This window comes from Lathamus discolor, chromosome 3 (genome assembly GCF_037157495.1).
Source record: "Lathamus discolor isolate bLatDis1 chromosome 3, bLatDis1.hap1, whole genome shotgun sequence".
NCBI classification, from domain to species: domain Eukaryota; kingdom Metazoa; phylum Chordata; class Aves; order Psittaciformes; family Psittacidae; genus Lathamus; species Lathamus discolor.
Window position 1 is genome coordinate 152,634,537 of NC_088886.1, and position 22,666 is coordinate 152,657,202.

Genomic DNA, 22,666 nt, shown 5'->3' on the forward strand with positions numbered 1-22,666 from the left:
AATGACTGTACAGAATTGCCATGGTTGAGTCACAAAACCAAAAGCAAAAACTGGCACAAGGTATTACTATGTCAACAATGGTACAAGACACAGTAGACCAAAGTCTACCTTTTCCTACGAGTTTTTAATCTAATTGGGTAAGCCCAAAACCAGCTTAGTAGCAAATTTTGGAACAGAATCCTCATCATCTTTGTCCCTTGTTCCAGTAAGTTTATATTTTTTTTCCCATTTTACTAAACATCTGCAAGCAGACAGTGTGAGAACCTTTACTTAACCTTCAGACCTAATGAATGGACTTAGGAACATAACTCTGACATCCAACTCTTTCAGGACATGACCACTATTACAATAAGGCTAATATTAGTATGAATGTGAACAGAAGATAGTTCAAATGTCATCTTCAGAATTCTCCCCTCTCTCCTCCTTTGAAAGAAATAATCATGTGAAAAAAAATCCTCACACTTGCTACGCTCTACTCTCCCTTATTCACTTCAGTTGATTTGATGGAACAGACTGGTTTTGCAATTCATTCTATGCATTCAGATACTCAGACATCATTATGTTTATAGGAGCTATAAAGCAAGACAAAATAGGGTTTGATTTGGGGAAATACAGTTTTAAATACAGAATATAATGGTCTTAAATGTCAATACAACACAGATTTAACAGTTTTTAAGGTTGGGATACTAGTTTCAAAGAAATAAATGTTAAATGAAAAATAAAATACACACTCCAAAATGAAAGCAATTGAAAGAAAATTATCTCAAAGAATTTCTTTAGATTCTTATCCTTTTCCCATTACCACAACTACTTACAAATATGAATCATCTGGTGACAAGGAATTTTACTAAGAAGAAATAATTTTTGCAATTATCATCTGAATGCGATAATAACTATCTGTTACAGTTCTTATGTCTTTTTATATATTAAAGAAAAGCACCTGTACGTTTTCCATTCTGGATCACTTTCAGACAGATATGAAACATATCCTGGATGACACTGACTTGCATCTTCTGGAGGTACAGCATGATCATTCAGTTCAATTCCCTGCAATCTTAATAAATGAACAGTTGCCTGGAAAGGTACACAGAAACACATTTTCTACCCAGGTTATCATGGTGAAAATAGACTGTGACTTAGTGTTGTTACCTCTTCAAAAATCAGAAAATACAAAATGCTTTTTCAGATGGTGTACAGGCATGCACAACTGCATGGAATACAATGTAAAATACTTCATCATCTCCCAGTTGTCTGTAGATAATTCTACTAAATAATTTAATTTTAAAAATTATATATATATATTTGACAATGCTGGAACTTTAAGGATCTAGAAATGCTGTGTCAAACATTTATAGTAGAATCCCTTGTAAAAATGTATTATCACCACCTGCACTGACTATAGCTATAGTTACTTTCACAGAGTATTTTGATAAAGATGCTTCATGAAACAACTTCTTCCTTTAGTTCCTGTGGAGATAGTAATTAAACTGAAAATTACAGTGCTTTAAGATTTATACATAAAATTATACATAAAACATAGCTAAATAAAACAAACATGAATGACAGCTGCGCAATTTATTTACCTCTGCATTAATTAATCTTATTTCTGCTAATATTCTGAGTAAATCTCTTTCAAAAGAGAAGGATTTAGTAGTTAGTAATGATCCTACTGGTAAGCTGTCACCTTGACCATCATCCATCACAGTTGTAGTAGCTTTCTTCTTCTGCACTAAAACTAAAAAGACAGAATTCCTTTATTATTACCAGGCAAATCAGAAAAAAAATCACCTCCATTTTAAAATGTACAAATTTCTCCATGTCCTTAAATCCACAAGACTTAACAAGTACAGATTTAAAATTGTTTCATTCACTTTTTTTCATCAGTACAATCTATTGCACTCAAAGCTTGTTCTTCTCAAGCAGTGCTGAGGTATCAGCTACCTGTGATATTGCTGCATTTGTGCATCAACTTCAACATTTGCAGCAGATAACTTGCTCCAGTCATAACATGCTTACTGAGATTACATTAAGATGAATATAACTCATGGTCTCTAGCTCAATTTTATCGCATCAGTGAAAGGAGAGTGCTGAACATTACATAGTGGCTAGAATCTCAGTTTTTTAAAATCATGGATGGGTTTGACTTTCTGGCAATGTATACATCATAAGAGAGAAAAATGGCATTATTTTTTCTTTTGTTTAATAATGAAGAGAAAGGAACAAAATTATTTTGATATAAACACAAAGTAAGAGCATAAAAGCTGTCACAGTGGGTTTCCTCTACATTGCTGGCCAACAGTGGGTGTTTGAGGAAAAGCAGAATACACAAAGCTATTTTAAATCCTGGTCTACCTTCACAATTTTTCAGAATCTGCATGCAATTTCCTGAACCAGAGCTTCTGTTTGACCATCAAGTTCAATACTCTTTGATAAATCTAACTTACCAGCCTTTCTCTAATTTTTTAACCATATTTTAATATTCCAAAATAACCTTTTAATTTCTGTTAAAAAGTAAAGCTTTTGTTTTCTTAAAACCTCCAGTCTGATAATTTGAGTGACTTGCTCCTGGTGCCTAGACCAATCACACATATTCAACTTCTCCAGACAAGCTGTGTTTTGTCTTTCATCTCTTTTCCAAGCTAAAGGGAAAAAGAAGTACTCACCAGAAACTCAAAGCAACCACGTACCCACCATGGTCATGGAAAGATCACTAATAGGAACTGGTACGTTATTTTTCTCTAACTCTAGAACATCTTGAATTAGGTGCCTTTGTTCAGGCCTGACAACCCAGCAAGCCTCTGTAAAGGGTCTTTACAATACAACTACTTTTCCCCTATCCTCAATATGATAAATGTAAAGAAAACCATTCATTTTTCTCACGCACTAATCCTAGAATCACTAAGTGGTTTGTGTTGGAAGGGACCTTAAAGCTCACGACTTCCAAACCACTGCACTGCCAGGGGAAGGGACACCTTCCACTAGCGCAGGCTGCTCCATCCAACCTGGCCTTGAACACTGCCAGGGATGGGGCAGCCACAGCTTCTCTGGGCACCCTGTGCCAGCACCTCAGCACCCTCACAGGGAAGAGCTTCTGCCTAAGAGCTCATATCAATCTCCCCTCGGGCAGGTTCAAGCCATTCCCCTTGTCCTGTCCTTACAGACCCTTGTCCAAAGCCCCTCTCCAGGTTTCTTGTAAAGAAAATTTAATTGGAACATGAAAATGAATGGTGCAACAGTTCTCAGAGAACTCCAGCCAATCATAGCTTTCTCTCCTTGCCCTGAGCATCTACAAGCCTATTCATGCTTCATTTAACTGCAAGGAGCTATTTCCACAGCTAGAAACTGTCCAGAATACATTACCCAACTGCCCATCAAATGCAACATTGTCTCCTTCACACTGACAGAAACACCTAACACTGAGTAGAAGTATGAATGGGTTTCCAAGAGGCTGTTCTTGAGAATGCTGACCTATGGTCAGAGTTAGTGCTGGATTTCCAGTAACATTCTTCCTCTGAAAGCATCAACCAACTTCAGCAACCTCGTAACAAACTTTAATTGAACCATTTGAAACACTTCTAAACAGAGAGGGAGAGTGTCTTGATGCCCTGCCTACCCAGGAAAAGACACAGACAAAATTACAAAGCCCTGTAAATATTCAGAGTATGAGAAAGACACCTTTACCTTGGAGATGGAAAACTTGTGAAAGAAGAACATACCAGTTCCTGTTAACAACTGGTTTGGTGCATGGCAGCCCAGAGCTCCTGTTAAGTACTTCATTTTCCCCTTAGTTTGGAAAAGAGATAAAAGATAAAACACAGCTAGTCTGGAGATACAAAATTTGTGAAAGAAAACAGGCAAATTAAGCCATATTTTAAGTGGACCTTGGAAACAATCTAGAGAAAAATGTGGAAAAGTTTCAGTTAACACTGGGTAGGAAAAAAAACAACCCAGCCAACAGGATGTGCACTAGAATTACATCTGTTCTTAAGGTGACTTTTATGAACTCCCAGGCGAAAAAAAAAACACTTTAACAGGACACATGTAAGCAAGCAGCTCATGGTTTGAAAGTGCTCTTTCACTGAGTTGAGAACTCTTTTAACATGTGTTTGATTTTCAGTAGACCCTCAAGAAAGAAGGCACAGGCAAGGTCAGGAACCTCAGAGGAACCACTAATAAGGGAACAAAGGGTAAAAATGTTACCACATGAGCCTCATACAGAATGACTCATAATCCATTTTCTTCAGTTTCCTCAGGTAATTAAGTATGACAGAGATGGGTAATATGGACCTAGATGACCATTAGGGAATGAACCTATTTTCTTAGACAGATAAATAAATTTCATACAAGTACTTTTCTTTCGCACCAGTGAAACACTTCTGAAGGCAGAGTATGGTTTCAACAGAGAGTGTACTGACCGACTTCTAGATCCCTGCATGGGAAGGAAAATATTAATAATATTGAGTGACTTTTTGAAGTAACTCCAATAAATGAGGGAAAAGTTCCTCTTACAACATTTGGAATAATTTGATCACTTACTTTTTTTAGGCTTTGCTACCTTCCTAAACAAAGTATCATCATACCAGAGACAGAATCTGCACGCCGCACGGCAGACATCCCACACTTCTTGCTTACGTGCAACTTTTGCCAAATCTGCCCAAAGTCTAATTCTACCAAAGAAAAAGCATACATAAAATTACTTCAGAAGCAGGATTAGCAGGAACATCATTTCACTAATGATGCCTATCATCAATAGAATTTTAAGTCTAATGAAAATTAATAAATGGAAGACATATCAGCAGGAAAGCTGACTTTATCAACCTAAAAAAAATCCCCTCAGCGTATGAAGAGTGGGTCAAAATTCTTGCTTTGGATAGTAACTCTACTGAAATTTCAAAATGTGTGTGACACCCCTATTATCTATCTTGCAAAATAAAGTAAATATTTCAAAACTGATGCTGAGAATTTCAGAAAATAAGTCTTGAAAACAAGTTTGGATTTAGTATTTTTTAGAAAACAATTTTAAATTTCCTCACAGGAATTTTTAGGGAGGGAAAAAAAAAGGCAAATATCTCCTTTTAAATCAAGAATGATAAAACCAAACCTGTGATTTCCCCACAGATTAATCTTCCTGACTCAGAATGGACTACTTCATTTCTTTCTAAAAAAGGTTGTAGCATGTGATATGATACAAGGACCTAAAACCACACTGCAGCAAACTTTCAGTTGTTCCATCAAGTTATTCAGTCTTCCAGCCTTAATCCACTCATTTTCTGTGTGTTCTTTTCAAGCCAATAGGTGATTTTGCGTATGTGAGAGAGATTAGAAGCAGCAGAAGAATACAGTTACACAGAGCATGTGAATGTAATGGAACTTTTCAGACAAAATTAAACACATGCTTAAACGCTTTGCCAGGTCTGACTCAAGTATTCAGGCTCTTACAAGGTGTCATCAAGTAACTTAGCTGCAGTAAGAAACTTTCCAGTAAGACACTTTTACACAAGATGAAAGAGACACTTCTTGACTACAGGAATTACCTCTCTCTGTCATTTCCATTTCTCAGGTGTTTCAAATGTTCATCAACTTTCTCCACACTTTTAATATGATGTTGTGCTTTAGCACAGAGGTAGCTTATCTGAGTCCTACTTTCACCTGAGGAAACTTGGCAAAGACAAAAGAATTTGAGGTAAATTTTAAGTACAAGATATTAAAAAATCCACATGAAGGGTATGCATTTTGATTCATAACTGGTTTCTGAAACACATAAATCCAGCACTTTTTTAAGCTCTTCAAGCTTTCCCCAAACCAATCAACTAACATGAAAAACAACCCCATCAGCATGAATTCTGTTTTCTCTGTATATTCAGATAGAGTTGTCTATACAAAAACTGATTTATCCTTGTTTGGACATCAAATATCTCATGGTACACCTCTTTTCTGACAGGACATGTATTGCTCTAATGAGCCTCAGTCAAGAGTAAAGGGATGAAGTTAATACACAAAGTTCACACTCATGCTGAATTTTAAGTACACTTACCTAATCAAACACATTTTCAATCAATATGAAAGTTTGTTGTTCTAATTTGAGAATACTGACTTCTGGTTTACTTAATCAACAAGATACTGAGCAAAAAACCAAACATATTACCAACACAGAATAATGACACAAGGGAGGAAGAAGCTGGTTCGCTGGGGTAGAAAATCACTTCAGTGGTACAGATACATCAAAAAGAGGTACTTTTTTTGCATTTAATAACATAGAGCTGATGGTTTACATTAGAACACAAGTAACTTTGAAGTGACTGGGAAATCCAATGAGTTTGGGCATTCACTTGAATCTAAGACATGCTCCCTAGCACAATGCAGACTAAGTTTTAACTTCATCCTCAAAAAATTCACCAAATAATAGCAGAAAATACACACAAAGTATTTTTGGCTTTAATATATATATATGCAGGTTCACTTGCATTCACATAGTGCACACATCTCTAATTCCTCTTGTTTGTTCCCCATGCTACGGGTGTTTGTATAGAGGCATCTGAGACGAGCTCCAATTGAAGCTGGCTCATTGGCTGGAGCAGCTGGAACATATCTACATTCATGCAACTTAGAAGAAAAAATCCCAAAACACCTGCAGATCTGATGTCCTGTCCTACATGTATTTCAAAAATACAAGTTACATATATATATTCTTACCCCTTCAATAAACATGTTTCAGTTTGTTGTAACTTAAGTGAAACTTAAGTGGGTTTCAACTTAAACAGGGGAAGTTCAGGTTGGATATAAAGAGGATGTTCTTTACTGTGAGGGTGGTGAGGCACTGGCACAGGTTGCCCAAAGAACTGATAAATGCTCCATCCCTGGCAGTGTTCAAGGCCAGGCTGGATAGAGCCTTGGGAACATGGTCTAGTGTGAGGTGTCCCTGCCCATGGCAGGGGGTTGGAACTAGATGATCTTAAGGTCCCTTCCAACCTTAACCATTCTATGATTCTATGATTCTAAGTGTCATGGAAAGATCAAAAAACATTCTTCAGATGACAGCCTCAGGAACACCTGAATTCTTTCAAAACAAAATCTTACAAGATGTTATATCAAACACGAATATTTTGATAATAGCTGATTTGGAAGCTACAGGACTCCTGGAGCATTCCCTCTTCCAGCATTATCTCTAACCTAGGAGCACACAGGGTATCCTCAGAAGGTTAACTAAGTCACACACTTGCTATATTGCCGAGATAAGACAAAACAATTCAAACAATCTGGAACATCTGTTCCTTGTCCACTGTTGTTCAACAACAAACTGTACAGTCATAAACTGAAGCAGTTTGTGGCATAAGGAACATGCCTATTTATGATCCATGTTTTAGAAAGTAAGTAATTCATGCCTAGACCTGCATGCAAAACTTGATCTCTCAAAAGCAAGATTTTGGACTAGAAAGTCATCACAATATAGAATAAATACCCAATATTATATGTAATTAACACAGAATATTATGGGTGAACTTTGGAAAGTAACATTTAAAACTGACCTTGGGTAAGAACACTCAGGAGTGGCACACAGTGAAAATAAAATTACAGCACAATTTACAGCACAACAATAAGTTCAGATTAATTCAGAGGGGAAAACAATAACATTTCCTCTCCCAGTCTCACAATATAAATCTTGGATCCCTCCTGAAAGCGAAAGGAGCTTTGGCACAGAATTTCAGCAGAACTGTTACTTCACCCGTACTGCAATATTCTCTACATATTGCCACTATATACTATGCACAATCATCAAGACTGTGCAAAGCTGTCTATGTCAAGTGCACTGACTTTTAGTCACATGTATGTACATTACCTTTAGCTTCATTTTCACTGTCAAGCACTACCTGAAATGAATCAGGAGCTAGTGCATGACCTGCATTTATCAGCAGGGATCTCTTTTGCCTCGTACTATCTTTCTGCTTTCCCCTTTTAACCTACATAAAGAAAAGAACTAATTGTTACAAGGTTCGCTTTTATTATTTTCCTATTTGTATATCTTATTTATTCAACATGACAGAATGCAGATCATCTAAGTTCCTACTAACAAAAAAATACCTATAGGAATTTTGTATCTTCATAGATCTTACACATCATTTTGCAATAATATTGTTGTTGAAAGTGACTGTAGAACTTTGGTTCGATCTTGTCATGAACACATCAAAGATAACTGAATACAACATACAATTCATGCTCCTCATGGATCTTTACAGTATATTCCTCAGTGTATAACCTGTCATGTTATAATTTCTTAAATAAAGAACAGCATCTATTTAGAAACCAACAGTAACATATCCATTGTGCAATAACTAGGAATTGCTACATAATATTAAGAACTCCCTAGTCCATCAGAATTAGCTAAAGTTAGAGGAGGTGTAAGTGCTTTTTTAAAAAAGTAACATTTAAACAGAGTAACCTTGCATGAAAACAGCATTAAAACTAGACCAAAAAAACTTAAATTTTTTCTTTGTCTTAAGAATAGACATATCCACTCACCAGCAACTTTCCAGCACTGATTTTAAGTTCAGTGAACACATCTTAATTTCTGTGAATATTCCAAAATGGTGTATAAATTAAAATTCTTTTTTACAACAATCAGTTGTCAACATGACTTTTGTTCAGGTGCTGAGGCATCACAACAGAATACATGCAATAACTCTTGGCAATGACTACACTGTGACTTTAAATAATATTTAGCATCATTTGTTAATGTGACATAATAGTGATTTATCCCCAAGGCAGTCAGGATGTTTAGCTACTTGGCTACTGCTCTTCTCATTAATTAAAATACTGTTCCATGCAATGAAATCTTAATTGTTGATAATTATGAATAGGCTTCTTCTTTGCTGATATTTTTGCTAATGAGTAACTACCCCTCCCCCCCAAGCAATAAGCTTTGAGTATAATTGGAAAAAATCCTCTGTTGAAATCTTCAGAGTGCAAAGCATCATGACCACCACAGAGAGAAGTAGGATTTTCAAGGCAGCCAACCAATGCTAATTTGCTGAAAGCAAGCTGATGCTGGCTACCAATATGCAGTTCTACTAAACAGTTGACTTTCCTCTAGGAGAATTTAATAAGCAGTCCTATTATTTCAGCTACGGACCTTATTCTTCCTGATTACCTACCTGTTCAATCATCATTATTGCCTGATCCTCTAGACGCTCAGGTGACTTATACAGCATACTGCACACACGAAGACGGTTAAAAGCCAGTCTTAGATGTTCTTGATACTGCCCACTGTTGTTTAGATGTATAGCTTTTTGCAAATGTTCCACAGCAGCCTCTATTCTATCCCCATCTTCTTCAATACGAGCTACTTCCATATGAACTTGGCAACGCAATAAAACCAACATGCTAAGGAATACGAATTTAAATGGAAACTGTTAAAATGAGACAAACTGAAATTCCTAGACCTAAAAATTACCCAAAGTAAAACTCAATAATTAAAAGTCACTCCAGCACTTGTCTCAATCATTTTAAATATGCCTTTTTTACAAAATGACTTAGAACATTTAACTGCATTTTACTTGCATGAAAAAACACAGCCATGAAGAAGCAACACAACTTGTAGCCTAACTGATCTTGTGTGTTAGCAGAACTGTTTTTCAGCACCAACACTAAAGTTACCCTTCAGGTATGAAGTGAAGTGAACAGATTTTCAAAAGTATTTATTAACTAACTGCCTGAGGGAGCACGATGAACTGGACAACAGCCACTTTTGATCAAAGTTCACTTTTTGTTCCTAACATTTATGTAGAAGCTAATACTTCTAAAAAAATCTAGCCCTGACTAGCTAAAAAACCTAACCCCTTTTACAGATCTGGCTCACCAGAGGCACACTCACTGCAGGCAGTATCTTTGCCTAAGCCTTACTGAATTCACTCCATGAAGCCAGCACGTTTTCAGTAAGGACTGTGTGGTCTCCAGTCTCAGGTACACTATGCTCCCTTATCCAACACATGCCACAGGAAGCTGCTCATGACAGCTCCGAGCTCTACAGGCTACCTCCGATTATTTCCAGGAAGAAAGCAAAAAAAAAACCTCAGATAAATTAAAGCAATGTTATGAAAACTCGAACAGAAGGACAGTTTTCAAGGCTATTGCGTATCATGACAAAGAACAAATGTATGTCTACATTAGAGCTAATCTGACCAGGCAAGTGCCACCCTTTTACTGCAGACCAAAATAATTACAATTAATGCTACAATCAAACCAAAAACGAAGACAGGCAAATTAATAAGGACAATGACTTCACACAATCTCTAGTGACACATCAGCACTAAGGCTGGGTCTACTGGACTGTTAGGAATAGACAGAAAACAAAAGCCAAAGACCTAGCCCCCCAAAAACCAGACCTGCAAACTTTTAAACAACTGTCATTACTGTCATTTAGTATCAATATCAAAGTCCTGTGTGCTGATATCGCACTCTTTATATGGAAAGCATAAGAAAAAAATACAGAAATACAACATAGTGGTTTTGTACATTTGTATATATGCTTCTTCAGGCTTCTGATTCTTCTTTATGCAACTAAAAAATTACATTTTAAAAACACTGAAAATATATTACTCACCTTCCTCTGTAACACCAACTACTTTTCTGCTCAAATGACAAATTATGTTGTTTGTCACTAGCTCTACTCCAAAAGTTATGATCTTTATTCTTAGTAGTCAGCCTATACATATTACACATAATTTTGATTAACTGTATTTTTTAGTTGCTAATAAATTCCAGTATTTGCTATAGGCCATTAAACTGTGTGAGATTTTGCCTGAAAGGAACCTCTATTTAAACGATTCCTGAGGAAACGTGCACAATACACAGACACTAATTTATTAGAAGATAGCGGAAAGTTTTCCAAAACTGTTCACATCATAAAGCTTGAGCTTTGAAGTAAGTTTGATGCTCAGTCATTAGACCTTTCAAAGTAAAAATTTAGAAAGTACACAGCATAGAAAGATACCTGTCAATCTCTTCAAGGACATCCGCAACTGATATCAATGGCTTTCGTACACATTGATGCAAATTGTGCTGTAGTAGTGGTAAGCACAGGTTCCACTGGGTTGTACAAACAACCTGGATCACATTAGGATCACCCAATCGAACTGCATGTTTTAAAGTTAACTCAAGATTTTTTATCAATTCCAGTTGAGCCTACACAAATGAAAGATTCATTAACATATATTGTATATAATGAATATAACTTCCTACATGTTTCTCCAAATTTTAATTTTAGGACTGTTTCCAGTAGGAAGTAGTCCCTCAGTCAGCAGACTTTGGAAACTTTGGTTTGTTTTTTTTTTTTTTTAATAGTTATTGCTAACTAAGGAGTATTTCTTTTAGGTACTCCTTGTCGTTACTACATATTTCAGGCAGAAGTCTGTCAGCTATTCCCCTTTCTTACGGTAAACAGAAATTGATCATTGTGACATATTCATGAATTCAGATTTAATTTTTTTTAATACCAAGCTACAAATGCAGTGAAGGAGAGGAAAAAAAAAAATACTACAAATGGGATTTGGCATACTGTCAAATAAACCTGGTTCCTGTCAAAACTGAAAGCAAAACCTTACCTACAGTAACAGACACTTGGCAATTAGCAAATTCTTTTTAGAGTTTATGTGATTAAAAACATTTTTTTAATTTATTTAAATATTATTTAAATTGATTTGCTTTTTATTAAAAAAAAAAAAAAACACCTCTCCAACTGCAACCCTCTCATACACTGTGGTAGGAATATTCAGAAATACCTAAATATCTGAATATCCTATTTTTTATTTAAGCACTATTATTAGTGTTTAATATTATGAGGAATTCATGAAATTGTTTTTTCAAAGGCGAATGGGATTTCTGAACTCCAAAAGGTAAACAGTCATAGAGAAGAGTAAGTTTATGCACTAACACTATCAATTTCCATGAAGCATATTCATACCTCCCATTTTAGGAACTTTAGGTGCCTCTAATAGCTGTTATAAATTTCCCATTGTAGGTCTCTATCTAATCCCAGTGATAATATTGACAATTTAGGCTTATACTTTTGATGGCTTGAATTATAACTGAGTCAACTGGCTACAGAAATCTAAGAAAAATCCTCTCCAGCGTGACAATTTATCAAGAATAATCTTCATTTCTCTGACGCAAGCATCTGTATGAGATCACCCATAACACGCAATAATAGTTGAGTTGGACTCGATGATCTTTATGGGTCCCTTAAAACTAAAGATATTTTATGGAAACGCCTCCCATAAATGTAAAATATGAAAACACAAGAGCATTGCCTTTGCATGCCTCAATGTTACCATCTTTACTCTTGGAAAGTAATATATTATGAACCTTTATAGTCAGATAGAAGACTTAAGAGAGGAATATACAACTACTGTTTATTTTTACCCATTTTGTTCTTGGAAGCCCAATTAGAAAGAATACAAAGTTTAAAAGAATTTCTGATCAGTATAATGTAGCTAAGACACACAAACCCAGTGCAGTTTCCAATGTTTAGCAAACTTCCACTTTTCTCTCAAAGCACATGTTAAAGAACATACCTCAACGACTCCTTGGGTATAAGTCACGATTTTAGTGCCAAGTTTTTTTGCTTCATATTCACATTCCAGGCATTCTATTTCAATAAGTTTCCGTTGCTCCTATGTAGCATTAATATACAAAATTCTGATTTTAATAATTAAAAAGGAATACAATGAAGATTTAACCCATGCCAATTACCCTAACATAGCACTGTACTTTCTTACTGGAGAAACAGTACACCAGCTAATTAACTGAAATGATAAAGGGGAGTAGACTTTGTTGTCTGAACAGCAGCCACTTCTTTCTAAGCCAAAGCTGTAAAATAATTGTACAGTATTTTTAAAGTTGTTCATTGCTAGACTCAGCAATAAGAAAAACAGCATATACTTGATTGTTCCTATACTGTAATATGATTTCAGTTCTAGAAGATTCTTGCTTGCTAGTGTTATTGAAAAAGCATATGTTTGGAATAAATAGAAATCTACTCTTTCCTTTTTTTTTTCACGTAAAAGTTGCCATCAAAATGAATCCTTTCTGTCTTGACTAGCTTCTAACACCTCAAGAAAAGTCTGGCTATTAAATCATACAAACTATACATTTGAATTATCTAAGATACTTGGTATTTTGTTTCACATGGTGCAGTAATGAAGGCCAGACAACATCTCCATTCATCATTCATTCTGAAATATTATCGAATCACTCAGCATGACCTTTGTAAATTTAACATTTCCATGACTGGAAAACAGAGGAAATCCTGAAAACATGGATGAAAGTAGAACTCCCACTATCATGTAATGACAAAAACATTGATGGAATTCATGGTATAGCTGAGGAATCGGTCAGTATTTGGCAAAAGCCAAGGAACTGGAACTTAATATAGATTTCTCTCTGTGCCATGAAGAGGACACTGTCAAAATGACAGTGGATCCCAACTGACTAAAGAGAATCTCAAAGCATATGATGTCATGCTCACCAATAAAACTAGGCAGGAAGGTTATTTCTGCTCTGGGACTGTCAAGGTCAAGTCATGGTGAGCAATGGTTTTCATTTGCATAATTTATTTTTTGCATGGGTTTTATTTTTCTCTTTTTTTTCCCCTCTTTTTTCCTTACAATTTATTATTATTTCTTCTTAGTTATTAAACTATTTTTATCTCAAGCCACAAGTTTTCTCACTTTTACCCTCCTGATTCTCTCCTGCATCCCACCAAGAGAGCAACTGAGCGACTGTGTGGGGCTCACAGTTGCTGGATGGGATTAAACTACAACAATGAGAAACGAAAAAGGGAAAAAACCCCACTCCAAATCTCAGAGCCAGCTGGATACAGAAACCAAAAAGAGCATACATATCAAAAACATGAGTTATCAGGGAGACAACACAACATCTTAGTTTAAGAATACCCCTACAGCAACAGTAGAATAAAAATACTACAGAAGAGTAAAAATTATTAAATGTTACTAAATAACTAATCTGAAAATTGCTGGAAAATTAATCATTCCTACTAAATGAAACTGGGAAATGTATAGGAACAAACACTATCAGAAAAGATCCACAAAAAGGAGAGGATTAGGGAGTGCAGTTGGGGCACACTGCATCTGGATTTCTCGCTCCCATGAGAGAACTATGCCCAAGTCCTATTTTCCAGAAAAGGTAACTACTTTAGGGCACTTTTTTTGGCAGGCTGATTTGAACTCCTCCTTTCATCAGTCCCCTAATCATGCTCCAGAAAAAGACTCTAACGTGGATGTATGAAACATTAACTGCCTTTAGAGCTCAGATCCTGGTGATCAGTTACAATCTCTATGGGTAAACTGGTTAAATCTGCAAAATCTGCAGGCAGCATTTAATGTCCAGCCAAACTGTTCCACAGATAACATTTAAAAGCAGAAGCAAAAATTTACAGTTAACATTTGCCAGAACTAACTGCACTGCTAATTACCCTATTCTATAACATCTGACCTTACACCATCTGTCTAGCTTAGTAATATAAAACTTATCCAAATAATTATTTGTATCAATGAATACATAACCAATACAGAGATGGACATAAGATCCCAGTACCATCATATTATTTTTAAATTATAATCACGAGTGGAGTCAAAAAAAAAAAATAATCAACCTTAATATTAATACTTACAGTAATCCCAGCTCTCTTCAAATCAAGTATACAATCATATGCAAGCTTAATGTAGTTTGCTTTCAAAGAAAACCGGCCTAATTCCAGAATCAAAGGAATCCTTTAAAAATAGAAAAATATCATTTCAGAGAATCTGATATTGCTCTTTTATGGAATTATAAAAACACTATATAGAAGTAACTTTGTGAAAAATATCTGAAAATTTTGCATTCATTGAACATTAGAGGACATGATTATATTAGTGATGTTCAAAGCCAACAAGTAAAAAGGAAAAAGACTGAAAAATCAATGAAAAATACAAAAGTATATCTGTTTATGGAAAGGAATTAGTACAGTAGTCTTGCACAAACTGTTCCTGAAGAACATAGAAAATACAGAATGAAACGTATGCAGCTCAAAGATGGTGAAATAGCAAAAGAAGATTGCAAGTAATTCTGGAAATACAATGCAGTCAAATATCACACAACTTAAACCAGTCACATCCACTGGTTAGTTATTTAGGAACTAAGAATAAAGAATACACACAGTAGGGGACTGTGCTCTAAATGCTTGGCTCTCCGTAAATAACCAAACAAGCACAGGATAGGAGAAGTAAAGAGCTACCTTAATATTGTCAAAGAAGATTGACCTTAACGAGTAAATATGTCATATTACTTCCATATGTAACAGCTGTGGTAATACTACTGGAATAGAGAGTTGAGAGTGCATTTCAAAATTATGCTGAAGAGCTGGGAAGGACCACAAGAAAAGCTAAAATATTAACCAAAGCCTGAAAAACACTTGCCAATTCTAAGACCTCTTAAAAATCAAATTTTCTCAAAAAAAAAAAAAGGTTATAGAGAGATTTAACCATGTTATATAGACAGCTGTATGGAAGAAGATATTTAAACTTGGGTTCTTCAATAAAGCCTAATAGGATCTTTGTCTTTTTTTAAGATGACCTAAGTGTTAATGCAAGAGAAACCACTACAACTAAGTGCGAGTTCACTCCTTCAAGGTCAATGTGAATTTTGACAGACTTCAGCAGAAGCAGGACCAGCTTCAGAATCACCTTTCGCAGGGCTACGACAAGTAAAACTCACTTCACACTTAGAACAGATGCTGGAGGTACATCATATTGTTTCAAAAGTACATATAAAGAATTCAGATTTGAGGTGGCATCCCTTGGAAATTTGCTTGTGTCCCACTGCCTGCAATATATTAGGAATTGATCAATATTTTTCATGAGAAATATTATTGATTAAAAACTTCAAATAACTCTCCTGACTTTAGAATAGCTGGTTCTTAGTCCAATCTACCAGTGGGATACTAGATTTTGAAATAGCAAAGAAAAAAATTTAAAAATCAAGTCAACAAAACCTACTTCAGTATGCCAGTAAGTTACTCAGAGACAGACAGATAGGAAGCACAAAAAAAATTCCAGCATAAGAATTTAACATTTCAAATGTTAAAGTAAATTTTATTCCAGAAGCAAAGAGAAACGGTGTGCGAATTGCCTTTCCTGTAATGTCAACATAAATTAATTCACTGTTACTAGGAGAAGAACTAATTCTTTTAAAATGGGTGTTGAGACATCGGAAAAAAATGATATTTTGTTATTAAGTCTAATTTTCAAAATTGTTTTATGCCTGTAAAATTTAAAAATATTTCAAATTTTAAAACGTATTATGCTTCCCATCCTTGTGATTCATGCATTATATCTTAGTTGTGATTTCCCCACTCCATCTTTACTCTCTTATACATGACATATACTGAAATGCAACCTCTTGGATACAAAAATGGCTTTTAACCTCTTAAATCCTTTCACTCAAGAATATCTGTGCAACACACTATTCCCTACATTCCCAAAGAACTACCTCACTTTTTAGCTGAGGCTGTACTCCAGACAGGCCTGCCAGTTACTACCCAAACTGACATTTTAGTTTTCCTTTTGAGAAACTAATCTTTGCAGTAGATTCTACACTGGCATATGGGATATCAGAACCTGACCCTACCTCTGTAGTATCAAGCATCAAAGTACAAGTGTAAGAATACATTTTAATACTTACAATTTGAACACCTGCATTTTATAAATAATTGAAAAACAGATGGAATTTTGTATTTCCTTCTCTACCTGGGAAATATCCATTAGTTTGTGATATACCTATAAAATAATAATTTAATTATTAATTTACTAAAAAAAATCACCCTAAAAAAACCAAAGGACATTCAACAGGGCTAAAATAAAGCAGATATGTTGAATATAGGCTTTTCATGGACTCTAAAGGCAGTGAGGCTACTATGATAACCTATGTTATCATAGGCATATCAGAGACACCACAAAGATCACCTGGTAGAGCTATACTAATCTTTACATAGTGAGGATCAGCGGTATTAACAGCAGAAATCCAAATGTGGAACTAACACCTTCTGATATTAACATTCTGAAATCATCTGATCCAGCTACAAGAAATGAGCCCTATTCAGATTAATCTTCAACTATAAATTATGGACAACAAAAAATATTATGAAGAAATGACAATAAACTGTAGTTACTTCAATTTAAGCTTAGAGTTACACATTAAGCGTATGCACATCATTTTTTCTGACTCTCTCACACTGACTGCCCATCACAATTAATATTGATTACTTAAGCCGTACTGGCACAGTAAGTTTTGCAGGACTTGAACATGCTGTTACTAAAGCACTCGATAGCGTGGATTGTACTTCTGTAGCCCTGCTGAGACACGCAACCCAGGTACACTTTTAGAACTCCTTTATTCTTCTGTTTAAGGTCAAGGCTCAACACTGCCTCTAAAAAATACAAAAGTAATTTTGAGCTTGTCTGAATGTTATTGCTTTGTTAATATCACACCTCTAGAAGGTCATGTATTGGTTCTCTTAATCCAAATTATAAATGACTTTATAAACATATGCTCTTAAAATGCAGTGATCGTGAGTGGATAGAAAACACAATAAACAGTATAGCAGAATGAAAGAAAATATGACTGAATGCAACTTCCAAGTTCTATTTCCCCATTTCTGCTTTTGCCAAGTTTGTGTTCAGCCTCTTATTTCCTTAATTAAGGGCATTTAATAAATGTGAACTATTATCATATTCTCCAATCCCCAGAACTATCTATAGGGTTTGAGTTGGGTCATTTAAGTATTTATCAGTATGACAAAAGTCAACAGATGCTAAATATGCCCTCAGTGGCATAAAGAAGGTTAAGGTGCACCTTCTGTGTTAATAGCAATTATCCCCAAACAGAATTTTTAGGGTTAGTGACAGTTACCCCAAAGACATTATGTTGCATTAAAAGAACATGAAGCAGGAGGGAGCTCTTTAGCTTATAGTATAAAAAATGTATAAATTGTAAAAATCTCTGCTTATATCTACATATATCATTTTGAGGCTCACAAAATTTAAATGAAGGAAACAACATACTTTATAATTATGATCTGATTAAATGCAAAGAAAGCTCCTGTCTTACTGGAAGTTTAAAAATATTTTACAGCATTACCATTAGAGAAAATATTTGAGAGTATTTATCTGGCACATTCTCCTTGATAAAGACTGCTGCAGCAGAGGAAAACTCTTTTGCCTCTTTCAGTTTTGAAGCATCAAGGAAGCACTCGAGTAAATTTCTGCAGATCAAATAAATATTTTTATTAAACACTTATTAAAGCTCTCTGAAAGAATTCTGTTTTTTTCAAGAGACTATATTCCCGGTATCATTCTTAAATGCAGTACAAGTGATTAGTGCTATAAGGCATTGACTCAAAAAAGATCCTCTAACTTCTGCGTCTTTGTATCTTCCAGAGATATAAAGCTGTTAACATACACTTATTGCAGATCACAAAAAAAATCACAGAAAAGGAGATTTTTGTGAAATTTTTTCTCAATGGCACACCTAGAACTAAAACAATTATTTAAAGTTGTATGAGAAAAATATTTCTGTGAGATGTAGTCCAAGATTCTCCCCTAACTGCAGGAAAGGATGGTATTTCAAAGCCATCTAGTAAAAGAAAACAATTCATGTTGGGAACTGCAACATATCTACTGAATTTTCAATACTTTATCGGATTTAACAGAAGAAGAGTCTGTGAAATTATTTAATAAATAAATACAAATGTAAGAAAAAATAAATGCTACCATTAGATTTATAATGGTAGCATTGTAACACATTAAGTGCACTTGTTAGTTCTCATCAATACTTTGGCAAGAGTATGTGTATTACAAAAGAAGTGCATGCATGACATTCTAGATAACCCTTAGCCTACCCTTTGGAATGTTTCATTACTTAATTTTTTACTTTGCTCTATTCTCAGCTTATAAAGAAAATGCTGCATAGCAATAAACCATCAGAAACAGAAAAGTTCAGAAAGACGAAGGAAAAAATAGCAGAAACAGAAAAAACAGCAATAACAGGAACTGGAAACAGTCTGTAGAATAGCAGAGCAAAATACCTCTGAGAAAAGTCGTCGGATCTTGAAAAATTACATGGATGGTCTTCATTTAGCACATCAAACTATTTCTCTCAGTAAAATATCTCAAAGTTTATGCTCAAACTTCACTCAGGAAATGTAAGAATGGTAATAAATTGATACTGATACACCATTTATTAACAGTTACTATCAAATTATTATCAAATAATTTATAATAATGTAAATATCTATAATAACTCAAACAGTGCACTGGATTGATTATGTGGGTTTTTTGACCTCCATTTTAATCTCAGTTAGGAAAAAAACATTCAGTGCAGTTCTAAAAGTAAAATTACCATCAATAAATTAATTCAATAGCAGAATCAGGTACTATAAAAATACAGTTTTTCTAACTTTCTGTATTCTTTTTAATCTTCAAATTAGAAGATGAGAAGAATTTAAATTCTTTGGAATTTAAATTAGGCTCTGGAGATTGTGTTACTGAAGACAAAATGTTGGGTTTCTGCAATGAAGTATTTGTTGGTTTAGTTGGTTATGCAACATGACAACTGTATGTTAACTTGTATTCACATGATATTTGGGGGTTTTTATACAGGCACAAGAGTTTTTCCTCTTTCAGGGCTGTCCTGGAAGCTCAAGGATTAAGAAGGTCCTCCATCTCATTTTATTAGAAACAAAATGCTATATTGTATATTGCATATTGCGAGACCCCACCTACAGTACTGCGTTCAGATCTAGGGTCCCCAACGCACGAGGAATGTGGACCTGCTTGAGTGAGTTCAGAGGACAGTCACAAAGATGGCTAGAGGGCTGGAACACCTCTCCTGTGAAGACAGACTTGTTCAGCCCAGAGAAGAAAAGGCTCTGGGAAGACCTTATAGCAGTCTTCCAGTACCTGAAGGGGGCCCACAAGAAAGCTTTGTGCAACGGTATGTAGTAGCAGGACATGGAGGAAGGGCCTTAATTTGAAACAGGGGAGATTTATTATCATCTCTATAAGGGTGGTGAGACACTAGTACAGGTTGCACAGAGAAGCTGTGGCTGCCGCATCCCTGGCAGTTTTTCAAGCCAGGTTGGATGGGGATTTGAGCAACCTGGTCTAGCTGAAGGTGTCCCTGCCCATGGCAGGGGGTTGGAACTAGATGATCTTTAAGGTCCCTTGCAACCCAAACCATTATATGATATATTAATTATACTTCTATGACATTCTATGGGAGTGGAGACTTGATGCCACCTTTGCCTCAGTGTTCACCAGAAAAGCCTCGCAGACCCTGTGCCTTGTGAAAGCATTCGAACACATCAGTAAAGCAGATCAACAGAGAAGGACCTAAGGTGCTGGTGGACAGCCAACTGAACACCAGCCGGCAGTGTTCAGCTATGGAACCAAAGGCAGCCGGCAGCATTCTGGGCTGTATGTCCTGGGTTCAGCAGTAGCAGTTATTTTCATATACTCCATATAGATGGGTTCCACCCCTTGACAGCTTGACGGCATCAGGGTACACTGTGCACCAGTATCTACTAAAGCCTTATACTTCTGTGGGACTGACGTGCCAGGCCATTTGACCCACACAGTCCAGTAAATCCGATTATCCCCTACTTCCACCTGGCTGGAGGCAGGGCCCCTCTAACAGTCACCACAACTTTGAACACTTAAGTCATATTGAAAGGGATTATTCTTCGCTATCACAGGAGCTGGAGTAAAGTCAGCTCTTCCACTCCATCTGGGGACCTGCTCACCAGAGGCTGAAGCCGCAGCTCTCATGGGATGATGAGTCTTGGCCTTTGCTCCCCTCTTCAATTCGCTCACCCGTTCCTTCAAAGCTGAAGTAGGTTTTCCATCCCACTTCGTCATGTCTTCTCCATGATCCCTCAGGTAAAACCATAGGGTGGCCCACGGGGTATACCTCCTGTATCTTCTCTCTCGAAGAATAGGATGCCTTTTGTTAATAGCTGAGACGTGTGTTGGTACACGTGAGGAGCTGGATCAATCAGATAGATCGTCCCTCAATTGTTTGAGATCCTGCGACAGTTTTTCCACAGCTGAGATGATGGAAGGGGTGAGGTTGTCTTCGAACTCTCAGAGTTTATGAATCATTTCATCCGCTGTTAGTGGTACTATATCATTCCAGGTTACTGTTGCCAATGAATGGGCATATGATGACGGTGCATTCCGTGTTAGTTTTCGCCACATGGTTCGTGTACATTCGACTTCATCTGGGTCTATGGGTATATCCCCGTTATTTGGCTGATGTGATAGATCATCTCTACGATGGCTGATTCCCTCAGAGACTGGATGCCTTTGTCTAAAGTAGTCCACTTGGCCGAACGACTCATAACATCGTCCTTGTATGGAAACCTTTCTTTCACAGCTGCCAAGAGCTGCCTCCAAAGACTGAGGGACTTTTTCCTTCTTGCAATTGCTTTGTCAATTCCCCCTTCTCTAGCAAGTGATCCCAGCTGCTTGGCTTCACTACCTTCTAGTTTGTGACCATCAGCCCCATTATCCCAGCATTGGAGCAACCAGGTGATGATGTGCTCCCCTGGTTGACGGGTAAAATCTTTTCGCATATTCCGTAGCTCGGTTGAGGTCCGAGGTCGAGAAGTCACCTCTTCTTCTTCTTCGTCATTTGATGATGACTCCTGCTCAAATGCTGGACCGGTTGGTGAATACATTGTTTCTTCATCTTGCTTCACCCTTCTTGCCTCCTTTTTGCTTTTTCTCTTGCGTATAGGGGCAACCGATATTGGTACGAATTGGTCCTCTGGTTTAGCTGCAGTGATTATCACTGTGGTTTGAGTAGCAATTGTACTTGTCGCTGGGGGTGGTGTAGCTGCTGTGCTTGGAGCTGGGGTAGCCGTGCTGTCTGTTGCAGCCAAAGTTTGGGTAGCGACTGTACTTGTTGCTGGGGGTGGTGTAGGTGCTGTGCTTGGAGCTGGAGTAGCTGCGCTGACTGTTGCTTTGCCCTCAGATGCAGGGGCATTTTTTTCCTTTTGAAGGTGCTGGATAGTGTTGAACAAGGCCCTGTAAGCACAGGCCAAGCCCCAGCACGTTGCCATGATTTGTCCGTCTCTGGTATGGCCAGACTGACCACATACCTCATTTAAGTGTTTTACTAATTCTTCCGGATTTTGCACTTGTTCGGGGGTGAAATTCCAAAGTACTGGAGGAGCCCACTGACCTAGATACTTGCCCATGCTAGCCCACACACCCTGCCACCCATGGCTGTCCAGCCTCGAGGAAAATCTCTTGGTCCTCCTATATCGTTGTTTAACCCCAGACATAGCCCAAACCTGACTCTGCTTAACTCTTGAAATCAGGTGAAATGGTCATGGGCAGAACACACTCTGTATGCGTGCCAACATGGTGATCCCCATCACAATCAGCAAACAGGTCTCAACAGTATTAAAAGGCCACTCAAGAAATTCAGAACTCTCAAATGATGCTGTAAATGGTCTGAGAGGGGGGCTGGGAGGGTAAAAGAATGCCTCCTTCACAGGTTGACCGCCCAAGAAGGAGAAAAAGGATGTGTAATTGCTAAGCACCTTTATTATGTA

General features: G+C 36.7%; 1 protein-coding gene across 1 annotated transcript in view; it reads right to left on the reverse strand.

Annotated features, from left to right (window-relative positions):
• CFAP46 (cilia and flagella associated protein 46) overlaps positions 1 to 22,666 on the reverse strand; it is a 90,006-nt gene that overhangs the window by 58,831 nt on the left and 8,509 nt on the right. Inside the window, exons 6-14 of the mRNA XM_065672511.1 lie at positions 14,684 to 14,783; positions 12,567 to 12,665; positions 10,988 to 11,178; positions 9,150 to 9,378; positions 7,838 to 7,958; positions 5,535 to 5,658; positions 4,537 to 4,667; positions 1,584 to 1,735; positions 941 to 1,074 (exon numbers count right to left, since the gene is read on the reverse strand). Of these exons, the coding sequence (XP_065528583.1) occupies positions 941 to 1,074; positions 1,584 to 1,735; positions 4,537 to 4,667; positions 5,535 to 5,658; positions 7,838 to 7,958; positions 9,150 to 9,378; positions 10,988 to 11,178; positions 12,567 to 12,665; positions 14,684 to 14,783 (1,281 nt within the window). The remainder of the gene's footprint in view (positions 1 to 940; positions 1,075 to 1,583; positions 1,736 to 4,536; positions 4,668 to 5,534; positions 5,659 to 7,837; positions 7,959 to 9,149; positions 9,379 to 10,987; positions 11,179 to 12,566; positions 12,666 to 14,683; positions 14,784 to 22,666) is intronic.